This window comes from Centrocercus urophasianus, unplaced genomic scaffold, assembly GCF_019232065.1.
Source record: "Centrocercus urophasianus isolate 14NV4802_14NV808 unplaced genomic scaffold, USGS_Curo_1.0 seq_11, whole genome shotgun sequence".
Classification (NCBI taxonomy): domain Eukaryota; kingdom Metazoa; phylum Chordata; class Aves; order Galliformes; family Phasianidae; genus Centrocercus; species Centrocercus urophasianus.
In genome coordinates, this window is record NW_024884253.1 from 18686098 (window position 1) to 18714089 (window position 27992).

General features: G+C 41.6%; 1 protein-coding gene across 2 annotated transcripts; it reads right to left on the reverse strand.

Annotated features, from left to right (window-relative positions):
• Positions 1–94: 94 nt before the first annotated feature.
• On the reverse strand, positions 95–27992 carry FZD6 (frizzled class receptor 6). Of its 2 annotated transcripts, XM_042808988.1 has the most exons (7): positions 27926–27992; positions 27133–27514; positions 9265–9461; positions 6255–7272; positions 4170–4318; positions 2498–2926; positions 95–2020 (listed from the first exon to the last, which is right to left on the reverse strand). In XM_042808988.1, exons 2-7 carry the CDS (start codon positions 27310–27312, stop codon positions 1864–1866), a joined length of 2130 nt encoding a protein of 709 aa, XP_042664922.1. In that variant the 5' UTR covers positions 27313–27514; positions 27926–27992; the 3' UTR covers positions 95–1863. The 2 variants fall into 2 exon arrangements, with proteins under 2 accessions (XP_042664922.1, XP_042664923.1); XM_042808989.1 differs by lacking the exons at positions 9265–9461; positions 27133–27514; positions 27926–27992 and adding an exon at positions 8184–8549.

A 27992-nucleotide genomic window follows, 5' to 3' on the forward strand; every position in this document is an offset into this window, starting at 1 on the left:
AGTCAGAATACACCAAAGTGTCTTAGGTTCAGAAATGCCCCAGTAACACAAAAACAAATATGCCGAGTCTAGTTAATAGAAATATCAACTCAAGTTTTTACTATACAACAGTTTATTACTAACAAAGACAGTAATAACCAAAGCACTGAACACATGTATGAAGTTACCCATTTACAAACAGAACGGAAAGAAGAGTACTTGGTGTGCATTTCCACAGACTGTTCAGGCTCTTCCCACTGTCCTCAGCAGTAAGAATATTAGATATTGTTAGCAGGGAAATTACAGAAGAAATAGCACATCTTGTTTTAGGCAATAAATTACAAATGCTAAAATGCACACGACGGATAAAAGTAAATACATTCTATTTGTAATGCATCGTCAATAAAACAAGTAACTTTGGTTTATCATTCAGTGTTTGTATGACTTTTGGGCCATGCTATTTTGCTCCACGGTCCAAAGCATCACCTCGAGCGCTGCACAAACTGCAACACCACTGCTCAGCACAGTAGCAAAACCAGAACATCAACTAAAAGCAATTTTCCTGTTGGCAATCAAACAGAAGATGCTGAACATTCTCACAAAATGCACTCAGTTTCTGGTTCACTGGAGCCAGGATTCTTAAGAGCTGAAGAACCCAACTCACCCACATCAGCAGGACCTGCTCTTGTGCCGCTCTACCCTAAGAGAAGCATTAGAGGTTCTAAGGCCTTTCTGAGTTACAGAAATTATACTGTTGCAGTGTGTAGAAAATTAAGACTCTGTAGAAATAGCATTAAAGTCTTATTTTAAATAAATGTATTGTTAAACAAACCTGCATATTAACATAACTTTATTTTCTGCAGGGTACCTCCCTACAGAATTAACATATATAGATATCAAGTGGCTTGCATAGAAACAGAAAGGAAGTACACTGTCACTGCAGCTCTGTGAAAAACAACACCAGCCACCACCAACACCCAACAAATGAGTAGTTCAGATTCCGCCCCTGTGCTGCCCAGGATCTGAAGCACTCCTGTTTGGCACGATGCCCCAGGACAGCACAGCAGGAGATGCTGAAAGCAGCACTTTCCTGAAGCAGCACTGCACCTCAGGCCCTGTCCCTCCAGTGGGACTCAGTGCTGTCTGCCCAGCCTTGCCCAAACGTGCAGGGTATGGTGGTGTTTTGCACCCGTTTTGCTCACAACTGAATAACATTGCCCAGTCACCACAGAACTGCTGACTTCAGTAGCATCTGACAGAAGCACGGGAACTTGACCACATTTGTACAGTACATACAAAACAGCAGCTCTAAATATAGGCCTTATGCAGTCAGTTATTTACATAATTCATTTCTATGTACAAAATAAACCATTTCGATTTCAGATTCAGTGTAAAAACTACCGTAAAGCAGTGCTATAAACGACACATCGTGACACAGTTTAGAGAGTAACTTTTTGCATCTCTTAAAGTGATAATGCTGTTTAACAGGTAGTAAAAAAGGAAAAAGTAAAAAACTTGTAAGATATCAAAGCTGCAGATTGACATCTTACACCTTGAAAAGTAACAGTGCTTTTTCTGCATTATTTCAATGCAATTTACTTAATAGTGTTCTTTGCATTGGGAATAATATTTCTCTCATCTCCTTAAATTACTACTAAGCAATCCAGCTGTGTCCCATAGAACTTCAATTTCCATTATTCCTGGATGGGTATAAATACAGTACAATTATTGCCAGTTGTCCCCAGTACAAAACTTACATCTTTATAAGTGCAAAACAAGATGTGTCTGATTTTCAGTAAGGCACAGAACGTCTGCTGTTTTCAGTGTAACAAAATCCGCATCAGTTTTATACACGGAAAGAGTTCATATAAAAATGTCAGTCTTTCAGTGGTTTGAACTGTTTCCTGAATCCAGCTCCTTCCTGCCATCTGCGGCCGAGTAGACAAGCAGTGATATGGAGCCCGACTGGGAGACGTCTGCTATTTGGGAACTGCTGCTCTGTAACGGAGGAGACTCAATAAAATCATTCCTGGGAGTTACCCTGTCAGTAATGAGAAATAAAACCATCCATTTTAAGCACAGTGCATTAGGCTGGAGGAAAAAAAAAAATAAAAATACAGCTTTTAGTAATAAACTGCTAATATCTAAAGCTGTTTTCCTGTACAGAGAACACAATGGGGGTTCCGTAGGCTACTTCAAGATTCCCTCACTCCCCTTTTCTTCAGACTTCTCTAAAAATGACTGTATTGCAACCAGATTTCTCGAGGATCAACAGCTCAAAACTATCCTACAAGTTGAAGCTCCAGCATTGGACATTGAAAAGGAAAAAGAATCCAAAACCCCCAGTAAAATAGCCCATATGCTAAAGACACATAGTCAAAGTTTGCAGGAGTTACAGTACTGAACAGCTACTCAGGGTTAACTGCACACTGATTCTTCATAGAGAAGTAGCAATAATGGTAATAGACATACAAAAAAAAAAAAAAAAAAAAAAAAAAAAAAAGCAAAGGACTCTCACCTGCCTTCACCAATTCTCTTCAGGCTCTCAGACAAGCTACTCATATCACACATGCTGTCTGCTTTGTTTCTTTTTTCCACCTGATCCACGGTCAGTTTAGAAATACTTAACATTTGATTTCCACTGTTTTCACCTTCCTCAGCTTTTTGGGCTGATGTTCCATCCGCCTCCATCTCTTTCTCAGATGTCTCTGGAGAAGTTTTAATTTCTGCAACAGTTTCTTGGCTCAGGTAATCGTGATTGGTGATTGCTACTGCAGAAGTCCCATGATTCGTTGTGCCACCTGTGCTAGTTCCCATTGACTTAGAAATTACTTTCAATCTGTGTGAACTTGATTTGTAGTGCTTCTTCTTATGCTTAACTTTGGAATTGTGCCTCAAGAAAAATTCGCATGATTCTTGTAGTACTCTTCGACTCTCACTGATTGGACTGAAAGAAAACACACAGAGAACTGAATTAACCTGATATGTAACTTGATAACCCAAAATATAACTTGGTACACCAAAATGTAAAAGAACAGCAACCAATGATGTAATCTGAGCTGGATGTTAATGAACACGAGGAAAACAAGTGTATGAGAAAAGAGGAGAAGAATCTGACTGTCATGGTTCCAAAGTAATTATGTCTGTGGAACAATTAAATAAAGCCAATTTCCACATTTCTTACTTCTGCAAGTAGGTCCAATGCCTTCAGTAAGTCAGTCATCTAAGAGAGGAAAGCAGGATTAGCTCATAAGCAGCTGTATTACCAACTTAACCCTATGCAACGTAAACTTTGTTCAAGTGAAAAAACGGTTGGTATTATAAAACTGACTTCATTACTTTAAAGCTCTTGTAGCTGAAAGCAGTTAACATCTGAAATGCAGGAAAAATTATACAGGAAATGGAAAGTGAGGAGAGGGAAAGAAAGCTATAAGCTCACCATCATGGAATGCAGATGCAAAATAAAAGGAGCTTAAGGACTGCTGGCTTGGGAAATTCAAAGAAACAAAAAGACCTTAAAATACATTATAACCTATGAGCAATACAGATGATCTTAAAAAAAAACTACATGAGGAATAAAAAGGCAAAATGACAGCTGCAAGAAATGGAGATGATATCTGTAACCTCTTTAAAATCACAGATAATTACTAAAATTACATAATAAAACTGAATTGTTCTGTCTCAGAATACAAATAAGGAACAGTACTTTAATACAATAAAGCCTAACTAAGGATGGCACAATGAAAATTTATTTTCAAACAAGCAAGCCGGGCTGACAAGAAAAGCAGAGGATGCTGCTATCACATAATAGTAAACATAGCAGTTATGTGCCAAATGAAGGAGCTGAAATACAAGAAAGGATCTGAACAACCAAAGTTATCTTTCCTGACTGGACTGGAAAGCAGAGATGTATTACCCAATGCATTACCACGGTCACACATCTGTATGCAGAGAACAGAAGAGAGGAAAATATTTTGTCTTCTCAGAACACAGTCAAAGAGTCATTGTGTCCATAAAGTCTCCACAGACTCCAGCAGAAGTTTTTGCTGATGCCCATATGCAGACTCCAAAAAAAAGAAAGGGTTCGAGGACAACACTTGGACTCCTGAGCTACACTTAAGAACCATGCCTGAAATCCTACATATTTTGAAGTACACGTTTCAAAAACCAGGAATTAAAATTGCTCTTACTCTCTTTTGCGGTTTCTGTTGAAGAAATTGGCCCACTCCGAACAGGTCTTTTTACTTCCCACCCAGAACACTGGAGATATGCCAACAATTAATGTCAGCAAATATTTCATCAGAAACAGAAATATTTCTGGTCTTGCGAGCGCCTTTGCCTGGAAGATAAAGTTTAATCAGTACAAAGTCAACAACATACTTGTTGATTCATTTTTTAAATGCAGAAAAACAAATTATGTTGGAGAGATCTAACATCACTGTCCTCACGGCTGCTCTGCTTTGTTGAGGCACATACTGCAGACACACACAAGACATGTACAGACAAGACCTGGTCACGTCTGCTCACACTCTCCGTTGAATGCAGAGGAGATTAGTTAGAGGGAAATATTTTTCTTTTAAATTGAAAGGGTAATAGTATTTGTAACCACGTTCTTCTGAGATGGCTTGCACGAGTCAGATTCACCCTTTCAGCATAAAGGATGAGTGGATGATGTGGGTGATCACAAGACAGCATCGTTGGAGCCATGGGGAGTCACACAGCTGTTTTCTGGTTATTGCCAGATTTAAGCAACCATCTGCAAAACTGGATCATAGGAGCTCTGTAACAATCTTTTGCTCCTAAACTGCTAATTGAATTTACATTACCTGGTTACCGTGCCAAACAAAAGTTAGCATTTGAGTTGGCCATGTAACATCAACTAACCTGTACTAACATTTATTTTTACTTGGTTCTGCTCTGATCAGTGTAAAGAGGTCTGCAAGCTAGCTTAGAGAAGTCACAGCCAAGCACGCCTCTCTAAGTTACTCTACAGTTAGCACATGCTGTTTACTATACAGACAGATCCCAATAATTACATCTTGCTGGGATCTGTTATTGTAGAACACTCCCTCTTGCTATTTACTCTTTCCAGTAGGTTAATTCCAGACTAAGAATGCATGTTCTTTATGCCTTATTATGCTAAGATGTTATAATTAAGCACTACAAAACATTATGTGTTTTGGGGTTTTGGTTTTTTTTTTTGTTGTTGTTGGTTGTTTTTGGTAAAATGAATACAAGCTTCATTTTCAACCTTGTTTATTCTAGACTAGCTAATCTGATACTGAGCTCAATCTAAGACTTGCTGAAATGCACTTGTTAAGAACGTTGCAGAGGGCACAGAAGGATGTTTGAGAACATGGAAGGATCACACCTTATCCATGCCATAATGCTTGTGCTTGTATTCTCTGATGACAGCTTATTGCAGTAAAAGCATAGATGTTATATACAAAGCAATGAAAGATAATGTGTGAAACTTGTGTTTTCCTAGGAATGGTTTCTACTTTCTATTTGTTCTTATATAGAAAGACAAACCACAAATTACTTCCAGTTGCAGAGAGTTCTGTATCTTTACAAAAGATTTAATCCACTGAGAATACTGAATATAGGATACCTTGACTTTAAAAGCTTCTCCAATAAGTCAATTTCTTTTTAAGAGTCATTTCTGAACATCTCTGCAATTTAAAGCATATTTTTGTTTTTAAAAGTTTCTTCTACGTTACTGAATATCAGCCTACAGCTGACAGCTATCATGAAAAAAATACATTGGAAAGGTGTCATTTCAAGTGTTTCACAGTTCTGCACTTCAAAGAAAAAAAGATGAAATTATTTTAAATCTATGGTAGCAAGAAACATTTAAAATTCAATCTAGACTCAACTTTCAAGACTCATTTTTTCCACCTCAATAGAAAATGATGAAAATTCACCTTAGGTACTGAAACACTGAGCCAGACATCCAAACACTGAGCAACTGCTCTTAAGAACAGATATGGTGAAAAACAATCCCCCAGCATTATTTGTGAAATGGAGTGGAAGCATTTCCTCAGCTGAGTTGGATCTTACATGCTGAATGCAATCAATTTGCTCAGTCAAAAGCTTCAAAGCAGAAGTGAGATACCATCAACTGTGACTCAAAAAGCAACTTACCACTGTATCTTCTTGAGCTGACTACTTAACACAAAAAATATTTGCTAGGCTACACTGCAGGACACAACAACACATAAGGGTTTTTGCTAATTAACTCCACAATATTATTTACAAAGCAAACTGCCACTTGCCTGGTATGGACAAGGAATATGGTACTGGTCACAGTGGTCAAACACCCAAGTTGTTTCCCAGATCTTCCGGTTCACCAGTTCATAGACATAACATCCAAGCAGTGCCACAAGTGGCACTAAGTATAAACCACTAAAAACTCCAATTCTGATCATGAATTTCTTTAGCTTCTCTTGGTTTCTGCCATCATGCTGTATGACTTGGCGCACGTGATTTAAAGAGATAATACCAGCTAACAGAAGAGAGAGACCAAAGAAAACACAAAGGCATAACGGCAAAAGCACAAAGTACAGAGAGGCATCCACATCATAGAGACCTACAAAACAAACTCCACTGATATTGTCCCCTTCCACTTTGTTCATTGCAAGAAGCATAATGGTTAGAAAACCAGGTATCCCCCACGCAACTGCATGGAACCACATGGCCTTCTGTGCAATAGCTTCACAACTCCATTTTCTTCCTGCTGCAAGGAACCAAGTGATTGTCAGAATCACCCACCATATTGTTCCTGCCATAGTGAAAAAGTACAAAACCATGAAAAGGACCGTGCAGGCTTTGTTTTGGGAGCCAAGAACAACCGTTTCCCCGATTTCTAGCTTATCATCTGCCTTGTTACAGGCAGTTCTGTTCCCAAGAAGAAATCCAATAAAGTACATTAGAGACACTATGCTGTAACAGACGGAGTAATAGATGATCGGCCTCTCTGGGTACCTAAACCTTTTAACATCAATCAGAAAAGTAAGGAATGTGAAAAGCGTAGCACAAAGACAAAAGATGGAAACTATCCCAATGAAGCTTTTTGCAACATCCAATTCATAATTTTTGAAGTACATATTGGGACACGGTGGTGCACACTGATCGATGCCCAGAAATTTGTAGCCTTGTCCATTGGAAGTGTGTAGGTGCCGTGGACACCAGAATCCAAAATCCCTTCGTGTCTGCCCTGGGGTCTTCTGAGTTCCATGTGCATTGGTGGTTACAGGAGCAGTGGCAGGAGCAGACTCGTCACAGTTGACTAGTCTAGAAAAAAAAAAACCAACACAAATATTAATATCTCTCATTATCAACTACAGTTATTTCTTACTAATAGTAAAATCTGATTCCAAACACTTCAGTTTTACACATAATGCAAAATGTGCATTATATGAATATCCACTGGCATTTTAAAAAACAGATCAAATATATTGTCAGTTTAGAAGGTTCAAACACAACTGCTTAATGTTGCGCTGTTTTACTGCTTACAACACAGTTTACTCAAACTGCAATTGTTCCAAAGTCTTAATCCAAAATTCTACACCTGTGTACTGAGAATATTTATAGTATAGATTTTATCTTGATAATAATAGACTGTTGGAGAGACATAGTAATGATCTCTCAAAACACAAGCTTCAAATCAAGGAGCAAAGAATGAAGGCTCATAGTAACTTGAACTGACTGATGACTGCCATATGATGGTGATGATTTTGTGTTACGACGACACTTTACTGTCTATAACAACAGAACTACCTGAGAAAGACAAAAAGCAAAAAACATAAGTACTGCAAAAAGCTCTGTTTCAGCAATTGTCTTCTAGCACCATAATGTTCTTTTAGAGATGGCTCACGACTCACCTGCTTAAGGCTTATCTAGAAAAATACAAACTTTTAAAAAATTACATTAATACAGGATTAGTGGTGTTGGCCAGATCTTCAAACAAGGTTATTTAATTATAACTCAGGTAAGCATTTACTCAAAGAGGGATTGATGTTCATTCGCATTCCAAATTTATGTACTTAAAAATAACATTTTTTACATTTCAGCTGATAAAGTGAGATTCTGTTGCCTTAAGATGTTCTTTGTCTAGTGCTACTGTGTGCAGACCTTAAATGTAAAAATATTTTTCCTCATCATTAATTTGGAAGCTCAGCTTGAGCTAAGAAACTTGTTCTTACTTTTTCCTCTGCATTATCACGCTGTCCAAACAAAGCCAGGATAATAATTGAGAAAACTGATTCTGTAGCAGGTTGTTTCAATAAATGTGGGTCAGACCTCTATGCATCAGAACAGCAAAAACTTCATTCACACATGTATTAGGCAGTATTATTTGCGTCTGTAAGAATATTGGAGTGTGAATCTCAGAACCGCAGTTGAATCTGAGGCCCATCCTCATGCCAGCTGCTCTTCCACAGGCCCCAATAGCAGCATCTCTGCTGTTTTCAGAACATGGCACACTATCACGTGGACCTCCCTGCCTGTTGGGCAGACAGCACTTCCCACATGAACAAAGTAAGAACATTTCAGTGAACAGTAGCAGTAATATGACGATTTACAGCTGTAATGACTGCTGAGGAGAGAGAAAAAAAAAAAAAAAAAAAAAAAAGGAAATTGAAGTGTAATTTGAAATTTTCCTCAATTTTCAAACAACATTCTGGAAAGCATTTTCTAAACTTAATGGCATTATCATCTGAAAAAAGCTCACACCAGATGAGAAAAGGTTGATGCATTCTTGGACTTAAATCCCATAGCTATCATTTTTTCCCCCACAGAAAAAAGGGAAATCAAGTCAATGCCATCTATCACATTCTTTCCTGAACTGCCATCTATCAAGAATCACGGCAGAGTACTACTATCCCAGCCCTGCCTCAGCACCAGCATGGATTAGTAACTGCAGGGGGGCCAGAAACATGATTTAAGTTTCTATTCCCTGCTGCTTTCCTATACTTCTTGTAAAGAACATCTGGCCTTACACATTTACAGATATCTCCAGGTGAAGGTCAGAATCTCGATGTAGCATAAGCTGCCTTGTCTCCAGAACAAAGACCTGAACAACTGAGAGAAAAAAGCTGTCATCACTGAAAGTGAGACCTCTGCCATATAGAATGGGACAAGTAATGTAAGGATGAATTTGCACACACAGGTGGTTAGGACAAAGGTACAGCTTCTACTATTCAATGCTTCGACTCAGTCTGGGTCAACTATACAACATCTGAAAATTATCATCTCCATCGCTTATCACGTGAACAAATACCACACCTGCTACATTCCAGCTCTTCAGGCCATGTGATTCCAAAAGTGTCAATCAGTTGTTTGCAGTCGGAATACACTTTCTCACAGAGGTTACGACAAGGGTGAATCACATGAACTTGCTCCAGGCAGGCAGGAACAAAGGCCTTGCACAGAAATGTATGGACGTCTGGTGAACAGTGAAGATTCATGAGAGTAAGAAAAGGCTTTGGGAAAGAAAAAGGCTTTGGTTAGTCATTTCAAAGACACAATTCAAGTCAATAATATAACTTCTCACTATCATGGAATCACAAAATTGTAGGGGTTGGAAGGGACCTCTAAGAGATCATCGAGACCAACCCCCCTGCCAAAGCAGGTTCCCTAAACCAGGTCACTACTAGGATTCATGCTTGTTCCTCTGAATATTTGAAAATCTAGAGAGTACCATTCAGCAGTTGTGGAAGAGTCAAACCTGGTGGCTTAGAGTGCTGAGGAACCAGAATTCTGGGCTGCAATAGCTCTTCCAGTGCAGCCCCTACTCTGGAATCTTCGCTCACCTGCAACTACTGAAACCTGATTTTTCTTATTACCATTAGAAAACTGAAATCAAAGCCCAGGTTCCTATATCCCTTTATTAGCTATAAAATAACTGGTCTGAGATATTAAAGGTACACCTGTCCTTGTGGATCCTGTTGGAATTGTATTTACAGTTAGAAGTGTGTTGTGTTCATTTCCACTCAGGCTACAGAGTTCAGTGTGCTTCTCTATTAACACAATCCAAATATCACTGTTGCCCATTTTTTAAAATGCATTTCAAAATCTCAACATGACAGAGAGCTTTTCTACCTGTGTTACTGAATGCTGGGCAGTGAATTACTGACAACTGCTACAAGTAGAGCTCACAAAATGAAATATATTGCAACACAACTTTGCCATCCCCTGTTCATTCAGTCCATTACTTAGATACGCTTTAAGGAATTTGCAATCCCAAAACAAAACCTTTCTTTGCATTTTCCCAACGTTTGTGCTAGGGTAAATGACTTTAAGCAAAATAGTACTATGCGTATAAACTTCAGATAAAGCAGTAGTTATTTTTCAGTTGGTCACTTTTCCAAGCACAGCATCGTTGTAAGGCCAGCACACCCAAGGAAGCAAGGATGTATCTGCAGCAGAAGCACTTCTGTGCTCATTAGGAGGCCATACCCACTGCCATCTTGCTCTGCTACACAGTTTGCTCTGCTTTTGACACCAGGTGAACACTCCTGATTCGCCTCATTACAGTAAACCAAAGAGCAAGGGATGCACTGAAAGCAACACCTCCTATATCATTGTGTCAACCCACTACAGAAGCAGGTGTTGGTGCTGTGGCAGTAGAGGCTCAACCTTCCCACCAATTTTCTGTTGCATGTTGCTCCAAAAATAATGCCTCCTGTGTAATTTAAACAGCACTCAGAGCAGGGGATATTAACTGATGGCTGTGGGTAAAAGAAATCTGCAAGATATGTCAGGCTGAGCTCTTTGACAGCTTATTTGGTAATTTTTTGATAAAATGTCTTCTCTATTTCAGAAAAAGGGAATCTTTGTATCACATATTAATAGTCCAGTTCATGCATAAGAAAAGCTGTAAGAATGTTTAACACATTTTGAAACGTGCTTCTGAATCAGGACAAAACTCAAAGTTTTCTAAGCATGGAGAGCTTCTGCTAAAAATACAACCACTGAGAAGTTTCTTTAGATCATTGCCATTAACAGCCATGTATCTCTGAATTCATCATCCCTTCCTGAAGGGAGGTTGTGATGAAGACGGGTTTGGCATCTTCTCCCAGGCTACAAACAGGACCTGAGGAAATGACCACAAGTTGTACCAAATGAGGTTTAGATTAGACATATCCTTTCTCTCAGAGAGTGGTCAGGCACTGGAACAGCTGCCCAGGAAGGTGGTGGAGTCACCATCCCTGGCAGTGTTCAAGAGGCATCTGGATGAGGAGCTATGAGATATGGTTTAGTGCTTGTGGTAGCAGTGGTATTGGAGGGTGGTTGGGCTAAGATGATCTTGCAGGTCGTTTCCAACCTTGTGATTCTGTGATTTTATGATCAACAAGGGACTGGAAAAGGAGGGTTGGGACCTCTGAGTCCAGATTCACATCCTTATTTTGCCAGCTTTAAGTATCCCAATAAAGTTATACAGGCACGCATCAAGCAACTGCAGTGCAATGCAAGCCTGCAGTTTAGAGAGAAAAGACACTGATTAATAATAAATAATAATAGATGTCTCTGTTCAAGAGGGATATCTTGGTAACAAACACAGGAATGGGGGTTGTGAAAAAAGTGACCCTGAGTTGGATCACACCCTAAATGCTACACTGCTTCAGATGAAAAGTACAGTCAGGAGTTACATCTACATGAATTACTTTTCCTTTGCACAGCCATCACAGCAATCACAATGCAATCAGTGATTGCTGTACATGAGAGGCAGATAGAGGCAAGTGAAAAGTTGATTGCCAGAGTTCTACTACAGCATGTTGTCTTTGGCTACTGTGGTTTAAAGAGATGCTTTTATTTAGAAGCAGAACTGTCTTGTCAGACAAATAGAAAGCTGCCAAATCACAGGAAGAAGGCAACGCTCAGCCTGCGAAGTACTTGAAGTTGAAATCCAAGGACTTGGCTGACATAGACAGCAGTTCTTACAATATTTTTAACAAGCTGAAAAAAATATATTTACATTTTGATACCTGGAAGCATGACGAGAAGGAAGTCAGACGTTGTGAAAACACAGCAGGGATTTCACCATCTCATCTTTAGCAAGCTACTGCCAACACCTAACAGCAAGGGAACCATTGCTGGACAAGCCAACAAGCAAGGGCCCAGGACATTCTATGAGCTGCAGGTTATATCACCACGATTGTGGTTAAAAGACAGTGACAGATCCCTTTTCCAACCACTTGTGATATACCCTTTGTAAGAGATTACAGCAGTAAGTTTGTTACGTAATTTAACCAGGCATTGCCAAGAAATACACAGCATTTTGTTTATTTTAACTTCCAATTTTGCAACATAGTTTGTGTTTTGATACAGCTAGCAGATCACTCTCTACTTTTTCCACACTGTTTTACCATCCTGCTATAATCACAGAACTATAGAACTGCTCAGGTTGGAAAAGGCCTTAAAGATCATCGAGTCCAACCACGACCCAACCATACAACCCTAACTCTAACAACTCTCTGATAAATCATGTCCCTGAGCACCACATCCAAGTGGTTTTTAAACGCATCCAGGGATGGTGACTCAACCACCATCCTATTCCAGTGCTTAACTTACATCTTACATTTCTGTATTAGTATAACACCATTTTAAATCTTGACTTCCATTCCTTTCATGAGGCAAACAGAAGTCTTCACATTTCCACAGAGCCACGTATCCACAGTGAGTGCAGAGGCTCTATCCTGAGCAACAGTAACCAGCACAACACCATGCCCCTCACCTCTGTACTCATGACCCAGCATTTCCCAACACAAAGTGTCACCTACCAGCCACATCTACCACCATGCCCTTCTGCAGCTCTTGAGTCAGTTCTGCTCCCTTAACTCAATGCCATCCCCTCCCCAGGTCAGTGTTCCTCGCTGTGTACCTGAGGCTCCTGTGCAGACTGCTGGGGAACAGCTCTAGTCACGTTTTTGCTACAGGACTCAACAATCATCTGATGATTTCACAAATTGTACTGTTAACAAGGCATCTATTTACTACCTCTTTTCTTCTTGTTCTTTAGACGTGGATTAGAAAAGAAAGCCCTTGTCAGACTTCCATCATAGCTTCTTGAACAACCTTCGCATACGACCACGTCAAAGCCTTTTAGAAAAAAGTACAGTACACTGGCTGAACCACCCCCTTTCCACAGACATATTGAGTCTATTGAACTCCAACAGATTTTATCAGCAATAAGTTCCTTCAAACAAAGAACCCTCTACAAAATGTTTAAAAAAAAAAAAAAAAAAAAAGCAAATAAAAACTCACACCATCTTTGCCGAAACACAAAAAAATAAGATGTGTAAAAAACAGATTTTCTTGAACTTCCCTCTTTTATCATTCAAGAACAACGAAAGAAGTAGAAAGCTGCCCTGGGAACTCTGTTTTCAATTACATATCTTTGAATGCGGGCTTTGTGTCCGGACAGTCAATTTGGAAACGTTGCATTACAGAAAATAATAGGCCTGCACTTCCCAGACCACAAAAGCAAAATCTCATCAAACCCTCCTGCTGGACAGCATGTGCACAAAAAGGCTCAAACCAAGAGCACCACAAGCTCCCTTAAGGAACTGCTTGCTTCATGGCTGTTATCTGACTCGTGAGTGACCCAACTTCCAGTTTTTTTCATCCAAGCAGCTTGTTGTGCCCGTGTTCTTCTCTTGAGCATTCACATCTGAAATTCAACCCACAGCCACACAAAGCTGTTGAGAATGAAATCACAGTCCTCCGCTCTCCTCCAGAAAGAGCCAGACACGCAGCTGGCACAGCCACGGGCTCTTTCAGGAAAGCAAACCATGCACCAACAGCAGCAACTGCCGTGTCACTCAAAGGACAGTGAAAGCCTGCAGATCCAGCAGTGGCAGTGCCAAAACAGAGTGGAACTGAGCTGTCTGAAAACCAGGAATGGAGCCACACTGAGCCAATCTAAGTCCTGAAATAGAAACTCTTACCTTCCTGGAAAATCCAGTGAATATGAGGCAAACTAAAATACACTAACAGTAGACCAAAACAAAAAATACATCACTTAATAACTAGAAGAAACTCAGTAAAGCCAAAGATGATGTAGTCTGTAACTGCCTCAAGTAATATAGGAGAACTAAGGACTGAAACACAAGCTTTCCCACATTGCATCCCCCATGCAGTGTCCCCATACAGAAACCTCCCAGTGCAAAACCACATGCAGCCAACCCCATGAAGCAAACAGGCGACCAGTGATGATAGCGAGTAGTGACAGACAACCAAGGGACACAACATCACTACCAATAAGAGCCATATTCTCAGCACTGAGCAAATCACCTAGCTCAGCACAGGACTCTAAGGAAGCAAGTCTATGTTACATTTTCTCCAGAGGGAAATCTGGGCTACCTCAATGCAGCTGTAGTAAAAATGTAGTTATGCGGTTCTATCGTGGTCCTGCAAACAACACCACCAGTGAGATGAGTGAAAAGAAATGGTGCAGAGTACACAATAAATGTCCAGGTACAAATGCTCTCTCAAACACGCTTTAGGAGTAATTAAATTGCAGCTTTGAACTCATGATCAGCAAGAAGCTTTTCTGTTTTGTGCTTAGCAGGCTCAGAAATCCAAGGTGTAACAGAAATTTTTATTCCAGGATGTCACTACAGGTGACTTTTTTCTATCTCATTTCTGTTGGTTGTTTTTTTTCCCCTGGAGAAAAGGGCTACCAGCAGCAGCCAGATGTCACCGGGGTTGGGATGTATGGGAGCTACTAATGTAGCAGCAATGGCAAATGGAAAACAGTCCAACTAAATACCAAGGTCTTCATTAAAATCAGCTACTGTAAATCCTAATTGGCAAGAGCAAATGTTTTTCAATTGCTGATAGAAAATTTGCTCAGTTATTTGGAGCCAGTTACACAAAGCTAACAACCTACATTCCTAAATACTGAGGTTTAGCTACCATGTTAAAACACTTAGCTCAGTTAACTTAGTTAACAATCAGCCTAAGTTAAAACAGTAAGATCCTAACTGCCTCCATGTTAAGCAGTAGTGTCTGTTCCATGGCTTGATATGAGTTTTGTGACTCAAAACAACATTACAACCTTGTTACTTAGATAACTGCATATGCCAGTTGTGGAACCAAACATGGGGGCTACATCTGACCTTTTATAATTATACAACACTAGGTACTCCAAATTCCTATCTATACTGAAGATATACACTGTTATCCATTGCATTATGTGATCTGCAAAACACAAGCATACAGTTGTGTTTAATAATTTTCAATACAAGATTTGAACATAACTACTGTCCAGTAAGTGCCATTACAGACAACTCACAGCCTCAAAAGCCATAACACACCACACTTTGCATACACATTTTCCTGTGTGGTATGTCAAAAATATGCCCACCATTAAGCACTGTGTATAAAAATGCAGCAATCTCATAAGACTAGGGAGTCATTACCGTCCATACTCACAGAGCTATACTACCTTCAGAGTCCTTAGCCACTTCTATACTGACCATCTATTCCAATTAAGAGGAGTGAAACATATATGGCACAGTTGATTTAATCCTGCACTGCTGTTTCAATAGAGTTGTTCTGGACTGCACTGTAAGCAAGATTAACATCATACTATGAGAAATATAAGACACTGTACTTGTACAATTGTTCATGGCTACACAGTGAATCAGCTGCCGAGAATCTGATTTCTAGTTTGTGCACAATTAAGTGATGATAAATAAATGTACCAACACATGAAACTAAATAAAGGACAAAATTTTCAGGTTACATTAGGTTCAAAGCAAAGTCCAAATGAGTCGAGGTTATTCCTATTGAATGCTCTACTGGTGACTTAAACACTGCAAGCTACAGACATTTAAGCTCGTGAGGATTCAAACATTTTGCAGAAAGCAAAGGCGGTTGAAGCATCAGCACCTTGGTGCTATGTGCCTGCTAGAAGTTGCTACCACAGAATCACAGAATGGCCAGGGTTGGAAGGGACTTCAAGGATCATGAATTTCCACCCCCCTGCCACATGCAGGGCCACCAACCTCCACGTTTAATGCTAAACCAGGCTGCCCAGGGCCCCATCCAACCTGGCCTTGAACACCTCCAAGGATGGATGGGGCATCCACAACTTCTCTGGGCAGCCTGTTCCAGCACCTCACCACTCCCTCTGTAAAGAACTTCCCCCTGACATCCAACCTAAGTCTTCCTTCCCTCAACTTAAAACCATTTTTCCTTGTCCTGCTACTTCAACAGTAGAGCTGCAAAAGCAGAAATGCAGGTGCAGCTCATGAAAAATCAGTGCAACATCAACCACCCTTCTTTAAGCCACCAATGAAGATGGCGTGAACTAATCTGCTACTGATTTAGCATGTGTGCAGAAGGGAGGGGGGATGTATTCCATATCATTACCTGATCTCTGAATAATAACTGACTACTGACGTCAGCAGCAAACATCAGTCATTTCTCCATTTGGTAATCTCATCAACAGATCTGGCTAACTCCAAGACAAAAAGATTTTCAGTACTAAAATTCAGTAATAGGAATATAGTATTTACATATGGATGCATTTAATACACAAAGAGTAATCATACAAACATCTGAATGAGAAATGACCTTTAAAGATCATCCAAGTCCAACTCCCCTGCAAGGAGCAGAGCCACGAGCAGCTAGATCAGGTGCTCACAGCCCTGTCCTGCCTGACCTGGAACATCTTAGGGACACACATCCAACACCTCTCTGGGGAATCTGTCCCAGTGCTTCACTACCCTTACCATAAGAAGGTTTTTCATTATATTCAGTCTAAATCACCCTTCTTTTAGTTTGAAACCATTTTCCTTTGTTCTATCACAACAGACCCTGATAAGGAGTCTGTTCTCTTCTTTCTTTCAGCCCCCCCCTTTAGACACTGAAAGAACACTATCAGGTCTCCCCAGAGCATCATTAATGTGTATTGATTTGACAGACATGAAAACATTGCTGAAAGCATACATTTGACTTTTAATCAGCTGCTTTTAAAGAATTACTTCCTGCAGCTTGTGAAATAGAATTAAGGCAAACACCAGTCATGTTTACTTTAAAAGCTCGTAAAACCTTTTCTAAATTACACTGGTTCAGAGGTTACAAATACAGGAATGAAATCTTTAGTCAGAAGAGAAAGGTTATCCCAGCAGCTGAGAAGACAAACACTTGAAAGGTTCCTAACCAAGGACAATCTGAAGGTTCAAGGAGCTGAGGAGAAAAAAAAAAAAAAAGAAAAAACACGGCAACCAAACAAGCAGACCAATGTTCTCCTGCAGTAAAAGACCTCTACCAAGATACAAGCCTTCATCTTTGTCCTTCAGCTGAATGGCAAATGGAATGCAGGCACTTGGACTTTCCAAGGCAAGAAGTCACTTCAAGGACCAAACAAGGAACGGGAACAGCTTAACCTGCAACAGGTGAGAGGCTTTAACTGCTCCCACAGTCAGCTCCTCCCACAGCTGTACAGATGTGGGAGCTGCTAAGCAGTCAGCACACAAAGTCAGATTTCAGCTTATCTCAAGAACACAGTGATGAAGTCCTGAGGCTCAGGAACTGCCTGGCAAACAGGCCACATGTCCATGTTGTGCAGAGCTGGGAGAAGCAGGCTCTACTGCCTGACTGAAGTCAAACTATGCAGGCGCTGTGCAAGATCTCAGGCCATGCAGCAGCTGAAGGAGCTCAATGACTGCAGCTGAACATTCAGTGTAGCTGCAATGAAATCATGAGTATACTCACAAGCTCTTCATTGTCATCCATCCCAACACAGGGTATACCTCAGTATAATAATTCTGCTGTGAATCTTCAGGCTAGCTATTCAAAGTTGATGGGAATATTAACCAGAAGAGAGAATATTAACCAGAGTAACTACAAGGCATATAGGGGAAGGTTTGGGGCCCTGCACTGTTTTTCTGTAACTAGCAACTACTGAATTTTTTGTAGCAAAACAACTTAATTTCATTTTTTCTCTTTGAGTATTGCTGAAGTACAAGATAAAAAAAATAACACATATCCTAAACTGTAACAAAGATTAGATTCAATAAGAACAGAGCTACTACATCTCACTAAGACACCATGAAACAAAGTTCCAACGCTTACCAAAATGGCAGAATTCACTGCATTTTGTGGTTCTAACCTAAATTACAGCTCGACATAAATTACAGATACTGTAGCCTGTGCTGTTCACAATCCAAAACAAACATGAAAGATTTCCTGAGCACTGCTGAACTGTTTACACAAAGCTGTCAATTACACACAGTGTTATCTCCACGTACACTGTATAGAGCACACAAGACAAATACAAGTTTACTGATGGAAAGCACACTGCAAGCCCTCAAACACTTGAAGTCTAGATGAAGTAAGTGAGCCCTTCCTTACATCTGGGCTCTGGTAGAAGAAAAATCTCCAAACAATCTGAACTCCTTAATGTATTTGCCATGCGTTACAAGAGTAAATTGATCTATTACTTTTTATAGGACATGGTTCATAAGATTACCAGTAAAACAGCCAATAGCACGCAGTCTAGCAGAAGATAAAGCTCACATGGAAAGTGTTCCAGCAGAAGTAGTTACTGCTCTGGCTCCACAAGTCAGACCAAAGTCATATTCGTAGCAGACCAATGAAAAACACTTTCTGTGGTCTGTCTGGAACTCAAACATTTGACAAAGTCTACCCAATAGTTTTCCTATGTGGTGTCCACAGGAACACACTCAAGAATGACAGAATTCTGGCAACAGTGAACCTCACAACTAGAAGATGCTTAAGAGGAGCAGGCATAAGATTGTATGGCTCTCCAAAACCAGGCAACTAACTCCAAGCTCTGAGTAGTCTATTGAATGAAAACTGCCTTAGAACGCTCACGGACCCATGCTCTTTTCCATCACCAGTCTATAAAATAAACATTCAAGCAGTCAAAAAGAGGCTGCTCACAAGTGGTATGCTCACTAGAGAAGGTAAACGCTCAGCAGAACAGGATTCTTAAATATTTTAAATCAATTGACAGAGGGCCACAGGAAAAAAAGCAAGATTTCCTGTGCCAGAAAATTACAGCTTAGAGTTACAGCTTTACCTGTCACATCGCTTAGTGCACAAGGCTCAGCCAACCCTCTCCTCCTGCAAAATAGTTACCTTCCCTTCTCTAAACCTAAGCCATGATAATCCATTCAATGCCTCTTACCACTGTGGGATCATCATAATGACAAGGCAGGCAGTTCTGCAGACATAAAGGCATCTTGCCCAGTTCTGCAGAAGTCCAGCCAGCTCTGAGTCCACCCAGGAACACAGTTACACGGCGTAACTGCACAGACACTGAACCTCAGCTACTAAAACCCCAATAGGTCTAAGCTGTTTTTGCACCCAGTGGGAGCTGGCTGTCCCTGCAGAGCCCTGCTGGAGCTAGGAACAGTGGGAAGTACAACAGAGCTGCAAGTGTGCTAATTTCCCAGGGCTCAATGCCTATTAGACCTGAGAGCTCTCTGCAGGGATCCATGCTGTTGGAGTGCATCAAGTTTTCCACTCCAAGCACATCTGGGCTTGCCATTCTGTTAATTAGGTGGGGAGCAAAGACACTATGCACGATTTGGAAAATCTGGTTTGCGAGGATAGTTCCCATGCTAACTGAGAATGATAAAATGCAACCCTCAGCCTCCCAGCAAAATCAGTAGCAATCACAATTTGTTTCTATGTCACATGGGCAATAAATCAAGACAAAGCTTGTCTCGTGGGCCAGTGCCCCAGTGTATGACCTACTGGAAATAAAAAAAATAAAATCAGAAGTCAGGAAGAGCTGCAGGTAGGAGGGGGAGGTAAATGCAACTTGATGGGCTTGAAATTTAACAACTCAGTCCAGTCATCTGACTTGTGCATGCCAGACTTAGGTCATCTGTTACATCACAGCTAAGTGAACGGATTAGGGAAAGTTTACAGGGATTAGTACTTTTAATGATTTTCACACAGTGCTGAATCAAATGCTTTACTCAACTTCAAAAAGATTGGCTTAGTCAGCATCCTGAAAATCCGTACAAGTCACCTCTGTCTTGCACACAGGCCAACAGGCAGGAGGATCCTTTGAATGAAGCCTCAGAGTATAGGTCAACACAAATCAGACACTACACCAGACAAAACGACCTGAGGTCTGAGCCACAAACTGAGTTGAGAAGAACAATGGAAAACCAGGCAGCTGCCTTGGTTGGTTTGTGTTTGGGAAGCTTTGACCATGTCATGAACTTCCTATAGATTTAGCATTCACCACCTCCTGTAAATGGTGATAAAAGTAATTTTCTGTCAAATCACTGCTTCTGGGAAGATCATTGCAGGCACATAATAGAAAACCAAGCCTTCCACTCTAAATTCACTTCTGTAATTATCTTCATTGTATTTTGAAAACAAGAGCAAGTCATTTATGCAACAGAAAAGAGCAACTAACATTAAAAAAATAGCTACATAAAATCTTAAAAAAAAAAAAAAAAAAAAAAGTAACACTTCACATGCACTGTTTTTATTCAGTAACCTCAAAGGAAGACAAGGACATCCATCCGTGCTCCCTCTGCCACAGCTGCTTCTGAAAGGGAGGTAGATGCAACCTCCTCTTTAAGAAGGGCATATGTGATGGCACCTCTTCCTTTTATCCCTTTGTCCAGGCATCTCTTTCTTCAGCTGCAGCAGGCAGCCCACACCAAGACATCATCCCAGCAGCTGCAGTGGCACTGGGGAGGTCAGGCAAACCAGACAGAGCAAACAGCCACTGACAAACCACCCACCAAGGGCTGTGGAAAGTCCAGAACTGCTTCTGTGCCATCCTGCTGTCAAAATGGTGAAGAATCGTAAGTTTTTTAGCCACACAACATGGGTGGTAAAGACCCTCCCTAAACCTAGGAAGCATGATGGCATAAAGCAGTAAGGAGAAGGGACACAGAATCTTGGTCACAGAGTATTGCTAAGCCATCACGATACCCAGGGGCTTCACGCTCTCTTTGAACAGCTGCTTTTAATTTTTGCATACAGGAAAAGCTTGATCACTAAGTGCTTTGTGAACAGGAAAGAGGCAATATTTGCTGGCACTAAAGCAATCTGGTTGTGTAGACCCATCTGTGAATACAGACTGGGACAGTCTTGGAAGGATGTGGTTATTCTCTGAAATAACTTGGTCTAGACAGGAAAAAAAAAAAGATGATTACAAATATCTTTGGGAAGAGTACAGCCCTTCCGTCCTGCAGACTGACTACTGGATCTGTCCCCTGCACCTCTGAATCTCTGCAAGTCTTGTTTCATCACAGCAGTGGCTTTACACAGCCCTCATGCTCCCCTGCACTTCTTCCCTTCTTCTTATAGCTACATAGAAAGCAATCAAGTCTCCACTTATCTCTACTGGGTAGTTCAAAAGAAGCAGGCAGACATCCATCTGCTCCATCTTCTGCTCCAGCAAGTCATTTGCTACTAGGACTGAGGCAACTACAGCTGTGTACAATATACAGAAGAGGTCCAAAAAGGCCAACAGCAGGGGAGACAAAGTAACCAGTTTGCCTCAAAGGCTTAGTGAATCAACAGTCGAGCAGCAGTAGAGAAAATGCAGGAAGCTTTCTGGTGCAGACTCTCCTACTGAGAAGTCATAATCATCACATTGCTACACGAGAGGTAAATAGCAATGACCACATCCTCAGTTCCTCGCACTTCTTTCCACATTTGTTTCTTGTGGTCATTATCAGTCAAGGCATACACAACATACTGCACCCACATGTCATCGCACACATCTCAAACATTCCATAACTGGAAAACCAGACAGATTCCACTTCCACCCTACACTCAGCAAGGGCACAGGCTCTGCACAGCCTCACGACTCCTGCAGCACAGTAGACAAACAGCATCTCCCAGTTGCAGGAAGACCTGAAAACCAGGACAGTCTCTTCAGAAGGAGGGGTGTGATGATCAGCGAAGCTTGCATCAATCTCACTCACAGATATCCTCCTGAACCAGGTTGCAGCTGCAGGGCTGGACCTACTACCCACACGTACAAGGCTTGGTTTAGCCAGCAACCACCCCTTTAGCACATGAGCATGGAAGAGGGCAACTGAAGGAGCAGGCTGCACAGTGAGATCCAGAGACCACCAGGACTCATAGTTATGTCCCAACACCACACAGGGCACTGTGGAAAAGACAAGAATCTTCAGGAGATAAACAGGACACCATAGCATTCCAAGAAAGGTTGGCTATTGGGAAAGACCTGGATGACAGCCCTCCTCAGGTCAGCTTCAAATGTCATGCACAGAACTGCTCTGAGTCCAGTTAAGCCCCTCAATCTCACGCAGCAGAAGGAACGTACACTAAGCTCTTCACCTAGTGATCCATTCCTGTAACAAGCTATTTACGGACACAGCTCTGAAACAAAGGAAAGGCAAAGCTCTGGGAATCACATTTAGCACCATCTCAATGAACCACACTTAGCACAGGGCAAAAAATCTCCCTTCTTCAAGCATACATTACTTTGGACCCACTAGACTCTAAGCAGCATCCTTTTAGTACAGCAAGCAAGGCAGTATTATTCACATTATCGAGTAGACAGGGAATGCTGTTCAGACCAAACATTAGATCTAGCAGGTAACTGATATGCATCAGGCCACCGTAATAAGGCTATACACGTTAGACTTGCTGGTTTTGGACAATGGAACACAAACTCACTACCCCTGATGACAGGCCATGGTATTACTGGAAACACAAACTTTTTTAGTGGCTGTAATTTAGTGCATCCACAGGAATTAGCAAAGGTGGGATAGGAACTGCTGAAGTTCTCACTACTAAGAACTAAGGACACCTTGGAAACACCTGAGAGCAAGTGCAAAAGAGCACCAAAGCAAAGAGCACTCGTTGAATTTGAGTGTTGTACAGAGGGATACGGATTTGTGTAATTGATGTTAGGATCCAGTAGCAAAAGCTTCTCCACAAGTAACACTGTGATGCACAAAGGAGAGTTATTCATGTCCAGTTGCTATTCTCTTCTTCCACAAACTTCACCAGCACAGAAGTCATACTTCATATTCCCTTCGATATGAAGTGTCTATAAGGAATTTCAGCATCTGCAAACATTATTCTAACAAGTAGTACTTTACTTGTTTCACCACCTAAACCTTTTGTTTCAATAAGCTAAATAAGTTAACTTTGTACTAACTGAATGATGCACAGCATGCTACATTCACTACTCTTTCCTTTTTAAAGCCTGGCAGTTACTACCACTTATATACGGTAATGAAGCAGCACAGATGTTACAAGCAGGAGCTCCTTGTATTTGTTTATACCTCTGTATCTTCTCTCCAGCTTAGGCTCTGAGGAAGTATGAGGAATGAGCAGTAACTCCAGGCGGATACAAAACATCCACTGCTTTCTTAACTGAAGCTGAGCTACCAAGAATTTGAGAGATTTTGGCTTCCAATCCTCAAGTATTAATGGTTCACATATTGTATGGAGAGAGGCAGGGTGCCTGTCTCTACATGTTTCAGTAAATTCACACTTTTGCAGAACATCCCAGTAACAGCATTCCACACTGAACAGCACTTCTCCAACACTCCCAACCTACACAAGCTTGGAAACCTGATCTTATTCCTCCTGCCAGTGTGTTATGCTATATAAATCAGAATACATATATATACACTATTTAAGCTTGCTAGATGTTTCCAGTTTTTCCACACATCTTCATATTGAATTAATTGCAAACTCATACCTAGAGAAGGCAAGTTAAGAGATCACATTAAAAAAATTAAACTCACTGAATGTACAGAAGTAGAAAGCCACAGAATTTTGGTATCAAACTTTTGAAAGTACTTTTTAATCCACTTCAAGACAATTTTGGTAGATTAACTGACTCTAGTTCTCAGTTCCTGCCACTGCTGCAGTCAGCTCCACCAAACTCATCACAAATACGTGGTTCTATCACAAAAGATTGAGAACTCTGACCACAGGAAAATGTTCCAGAGTTACATTCTCTGTTCTGACAGAACAATTCTTTGAGTTGACACCAACTCTGGGATAGCTGAAGCAATTACACTGAAATTAGAAGTGACTTGTTTTTGAGGAGCACCACGAGAGGGAGTTCCAACTACAGAAGAGCAGCAAAATGCCTGCTTCATTACAGTCATACCTGTCTGTTTCCCTCAGAAGAAAAACTCTACCTCTTCAGTCTCTCAGTCTGAGTAAGTAAGAACATGAGCAGTGCCACTGATAAATTGCTGAGGCACAGATACAGCAAGCATCTGCAAATAATTAGATTCCACTGTCACACAGGTGCTTAAATAACATTAAAAGCTTCACACCACTAAGTCATATGGTGGGTCTTTCAAAAAATTTTTGTTTGTTGCATAAACAAAACTAATGCAAACAAAGCAAAACTCAAGGACCTTAAATTCAGTTCACAAAGCCAAAAATTCAGTAAAGATGGAGAACAATGGGAAATTACAAATTTCCTATTGCAGAAAATAAGAATTCAAGAAAATTATCATCATTAACTAGAAGGTGCAGAACAGCAGCTACTTTAATCAGTTTGGTGTTCTGATTTATAGCATGAAGAGCCAACAGATGAGACAGAAATACACTACCATGAATTGGTTGACTCCATGGTGATCCAGCTGATTTCTGGAAGGAAAACCACCACCTGAGACTATCTCCATATCATCCCCTCTTGCAGTAGGACTGGGAAGACAGCAGCCCTAAAAACACCCATTTAACATCCTTCCAGAAAGAAGAGCGCTATGGAAGCTTTTGTGGTCCCGCAGTTGGAAGTCACAGCTCCTCCAGCTATAAAAGACTCCCTGCAGGAGAGCACCCCTGTTGAGCCTTCGAAGTACGACAGAGGAGAGAATGTGAAGTTTTGGACAGGTGGAGTGTCATCCCCTTCCCTGACAATTCTTTGTTCTTCCTAGGAGTAAACAGTCTGAATAAATAATGGAAATAAGTTTCCAGAATGCAGAATAGCAGAAAACACTTCCTTCACCAAACACTTTGACTTCATGAAGAAATCTCCACCATATGTCCTGGGACTGCTTTGACTAAGAAACTTGCTCAAAATCAGCTAAGATCAAGCAAGGGAATTAAAGCAAGCGTCAGCCTCAAAACCTTGTGTTTACATTGTAAGACCGTGCCCAGCCTTGAGAACAAGTTGTGGGGAGGGGAAAGAGAGATGGAATTCAAAACCAAAGCCTTTAAGCATTCCTACTGAGGATCAAAAGAAAGATGTTTTAACCAACATATGATTAAAATTCTTTCCTTGGTACAAATGAAGTTTGGACTACCAACCACAGAAAAATTCAAGCTCTTAACAGTCTCCTCACCTCCCAACCAGCTGCTTTTTTTTTTTTTTAATGGTTGTAAAACAAAATAAAAGCATATTTCAGAAATCAGTAACTCCTCCTTCTCTGCTGCAACACCAGCTTCCCTGAAAAGCAGCACCTTTGCAGACCTGAGCAGATCACTGTTGCAATCAATCACTCCCAAAGCATACCAACACCATTACTGAACACCATGTACAATCACTCCAGAATCCATAAGCACACACCAGGCCCAACCACAAACTGGACTGACCTTACTGCTTAACTCCAGTTCAACTGCTAGCACTATGTTCAATAGCAGCTGTACAAAGAGGAGAGGGGGCAAACTTCCTCACCCCTTCACCAGTAAGGCTGGTGCCTGGCCATTTCTGTTTGGCCAACCAGTCAGGCAGCACAGTCCAGTCACAAACAGTGGAAGGCAGATCATCACACAGGGGCTTCAGATAGCTCAGAAGTGCCCAGAAAACAACAACAAAAAAAAACGACGGTGGTCTGCATGCTCTAACAGCAGTGTTACTGCAAGGTGTGGATTCTGACGGAAGCCACTCCAGCAATTGTACTGAAGACATGCCTAGCAAGAACCACCACCATACCTGACAACATAAGATGGCAGACACTGTAGAAAGAGAGCATTCCAGACAAATGATGACTGGAGAGGGCACTGCACAGAGTTCAAGCTGACAGCCTGCTTCCCAGTTTAGAATCACATAAATAATCTGAGACCTGCAGCTGAATTCAGTTGCTCATATACAAATATTTTAGCATTTGACACTGGAACTTCCCGTACATCTACACAGGGCTGACAAACACAATACAAGACTCTACCCTTCTAGACTGGCAGCTAGAGACAAAAGTGGTAACCCTGAGTATTCCAAACAGCTTTGGCAACTGAACCAAGCTCCTTCCCCAAGCTCAGTAATGAATATGCAAATAAGACTTCAGCAATTGTAGCCTTCAACAAGACTACTTTCTCTTTTTTTAAAAAGAAAAAAAAAAAAAAAAAAAAATCAACCACCAGAAACTTCTGAGTTTTAAAACTCGCCTCTTTTTTTCCCCTCTCTGCACAGCACAAGACTTTGAGCTTTTAAGACCTGTGTTAAGGTGCTCCCCTCCTCTTACCATGAAAAGGCATTACTAAAACAGGTTTTAAACTTGTTTTACAAGCCTCTTACCCAGAGAGGCTCTCACCCTCTATAGCTATTGTAATTAGCAAAGCCTTTCCACGAGGTGGCATTCTCTGAAGGGAGCCATGTTACAGTCAGCTCTGGTAGGAAAGTACTTGGTTTCAGTTTGAAAAGTCAGGATTTTCTATATTCAGTCAGATGACAGCAGAATGTGAAATAAATCAATCAGTAAAATAGTTGAAAGCGGGGCTAAGAATAAGTTTAGGGACGTCTCCTCCATAGATGTCAGCTAAGAGAAGAACTAAGCTAAGAGAAAGAACTAACAATGACTTAGAAATATTATTTTTGCATCAGCTGAATTCAGGTGGGCCAATATTATAACATACAGTCCTAGAGCATTTCAAGAATTGCTCTATGAGGTACACAGGCTACATGCAACTAGTTTTGTTTCAGTGTGGCTCTGAACAGCCACACTGATGCACCACATTCATTCTTCTGCCAGTGTAATACAGAATCCAAGAGAGTTTGTGTGCGTCTAAAGCTCCCTTACACAGTCATACATGGCCAAGCAGCTCTAGAGCAGACAAAAGCATCACAAAGAAGTGCCATCTAGTCAGCTTATCACTTAGTACAACAGATATCACTACTATCAGCTATATCCCTATGACAAATCAGGGTTTATTTCACAGTGTTTATATTTACACACCTACAGAAGGAATGGAAGAACTCACCTCCATCTGGAGTGCAGCAGTGTCCTGATCATAGTGTCCCATGATATTTGGGAAAAAAGTCATATTGTAAGGCATTCTTGAACACCTGGAAATAGTAATCGGTTCGCACGTGAATAAGCTGTGCCCTCGCACTACAGTCAGAAGCAAGCTATAAGGCACGAAGAACACAAGCACCCCCATTTTGTCAGGCTGTCCCACTTCAGCACATAGCTTCCACTCGCAGTTACATGGACTGTCTTTCCACAAGGATCAGAACACGCATCTTTCTCTTGTCGTTCCAAAGGCGGCAGAGGCAGAAGGCCGATCAGGCACCTTGCTGCTGCTTTCGGCGTCTTCCCATTTCGATCGGCCGCGAGTTCATTAAATCCTTTCTTTCTTCAACCTGCAAACGCAGGAAGAGACGATACGGGGCGATGAACAGACGCGACAACTCGAGTTCGGTCCCCGCGCAGAGCCCGGGTCCGCACCGCGCTCCGCTCCCACCGAGGAGAGCGCCCTCCCGACGTCCACCTGCCCCGAGGGAGAGCTGGCCGCTCCCAGCGCCGCCGTTCGGTTCCCAGCCCCGCCCTGGGAAGCGGTGCCCGCGGGGCCGGGCGGGGAGGCGGCCCAGCGGTCGGCCAGCAGCCGGGGCTCGCTCGCTCGGGCGCCGCAGCCCGACCACGCCCGGGCCGCGCCTCCGCCGCCCCCTCACAGCGAGGCCCGCCTCTCACCGCCCCCCCCCCGGCCTCCCCGGGGCGAACCGCGACCCGCCTCGTCGCGGTCGCCGCTTCCGCCGCCCGCTCCCCGCGCTCACCTCACCCGGCCGCAGCCCCCAGCGGCTCGATGGCCGCCGCTCCTCAGCGGCACCGGCAGGACGTGGC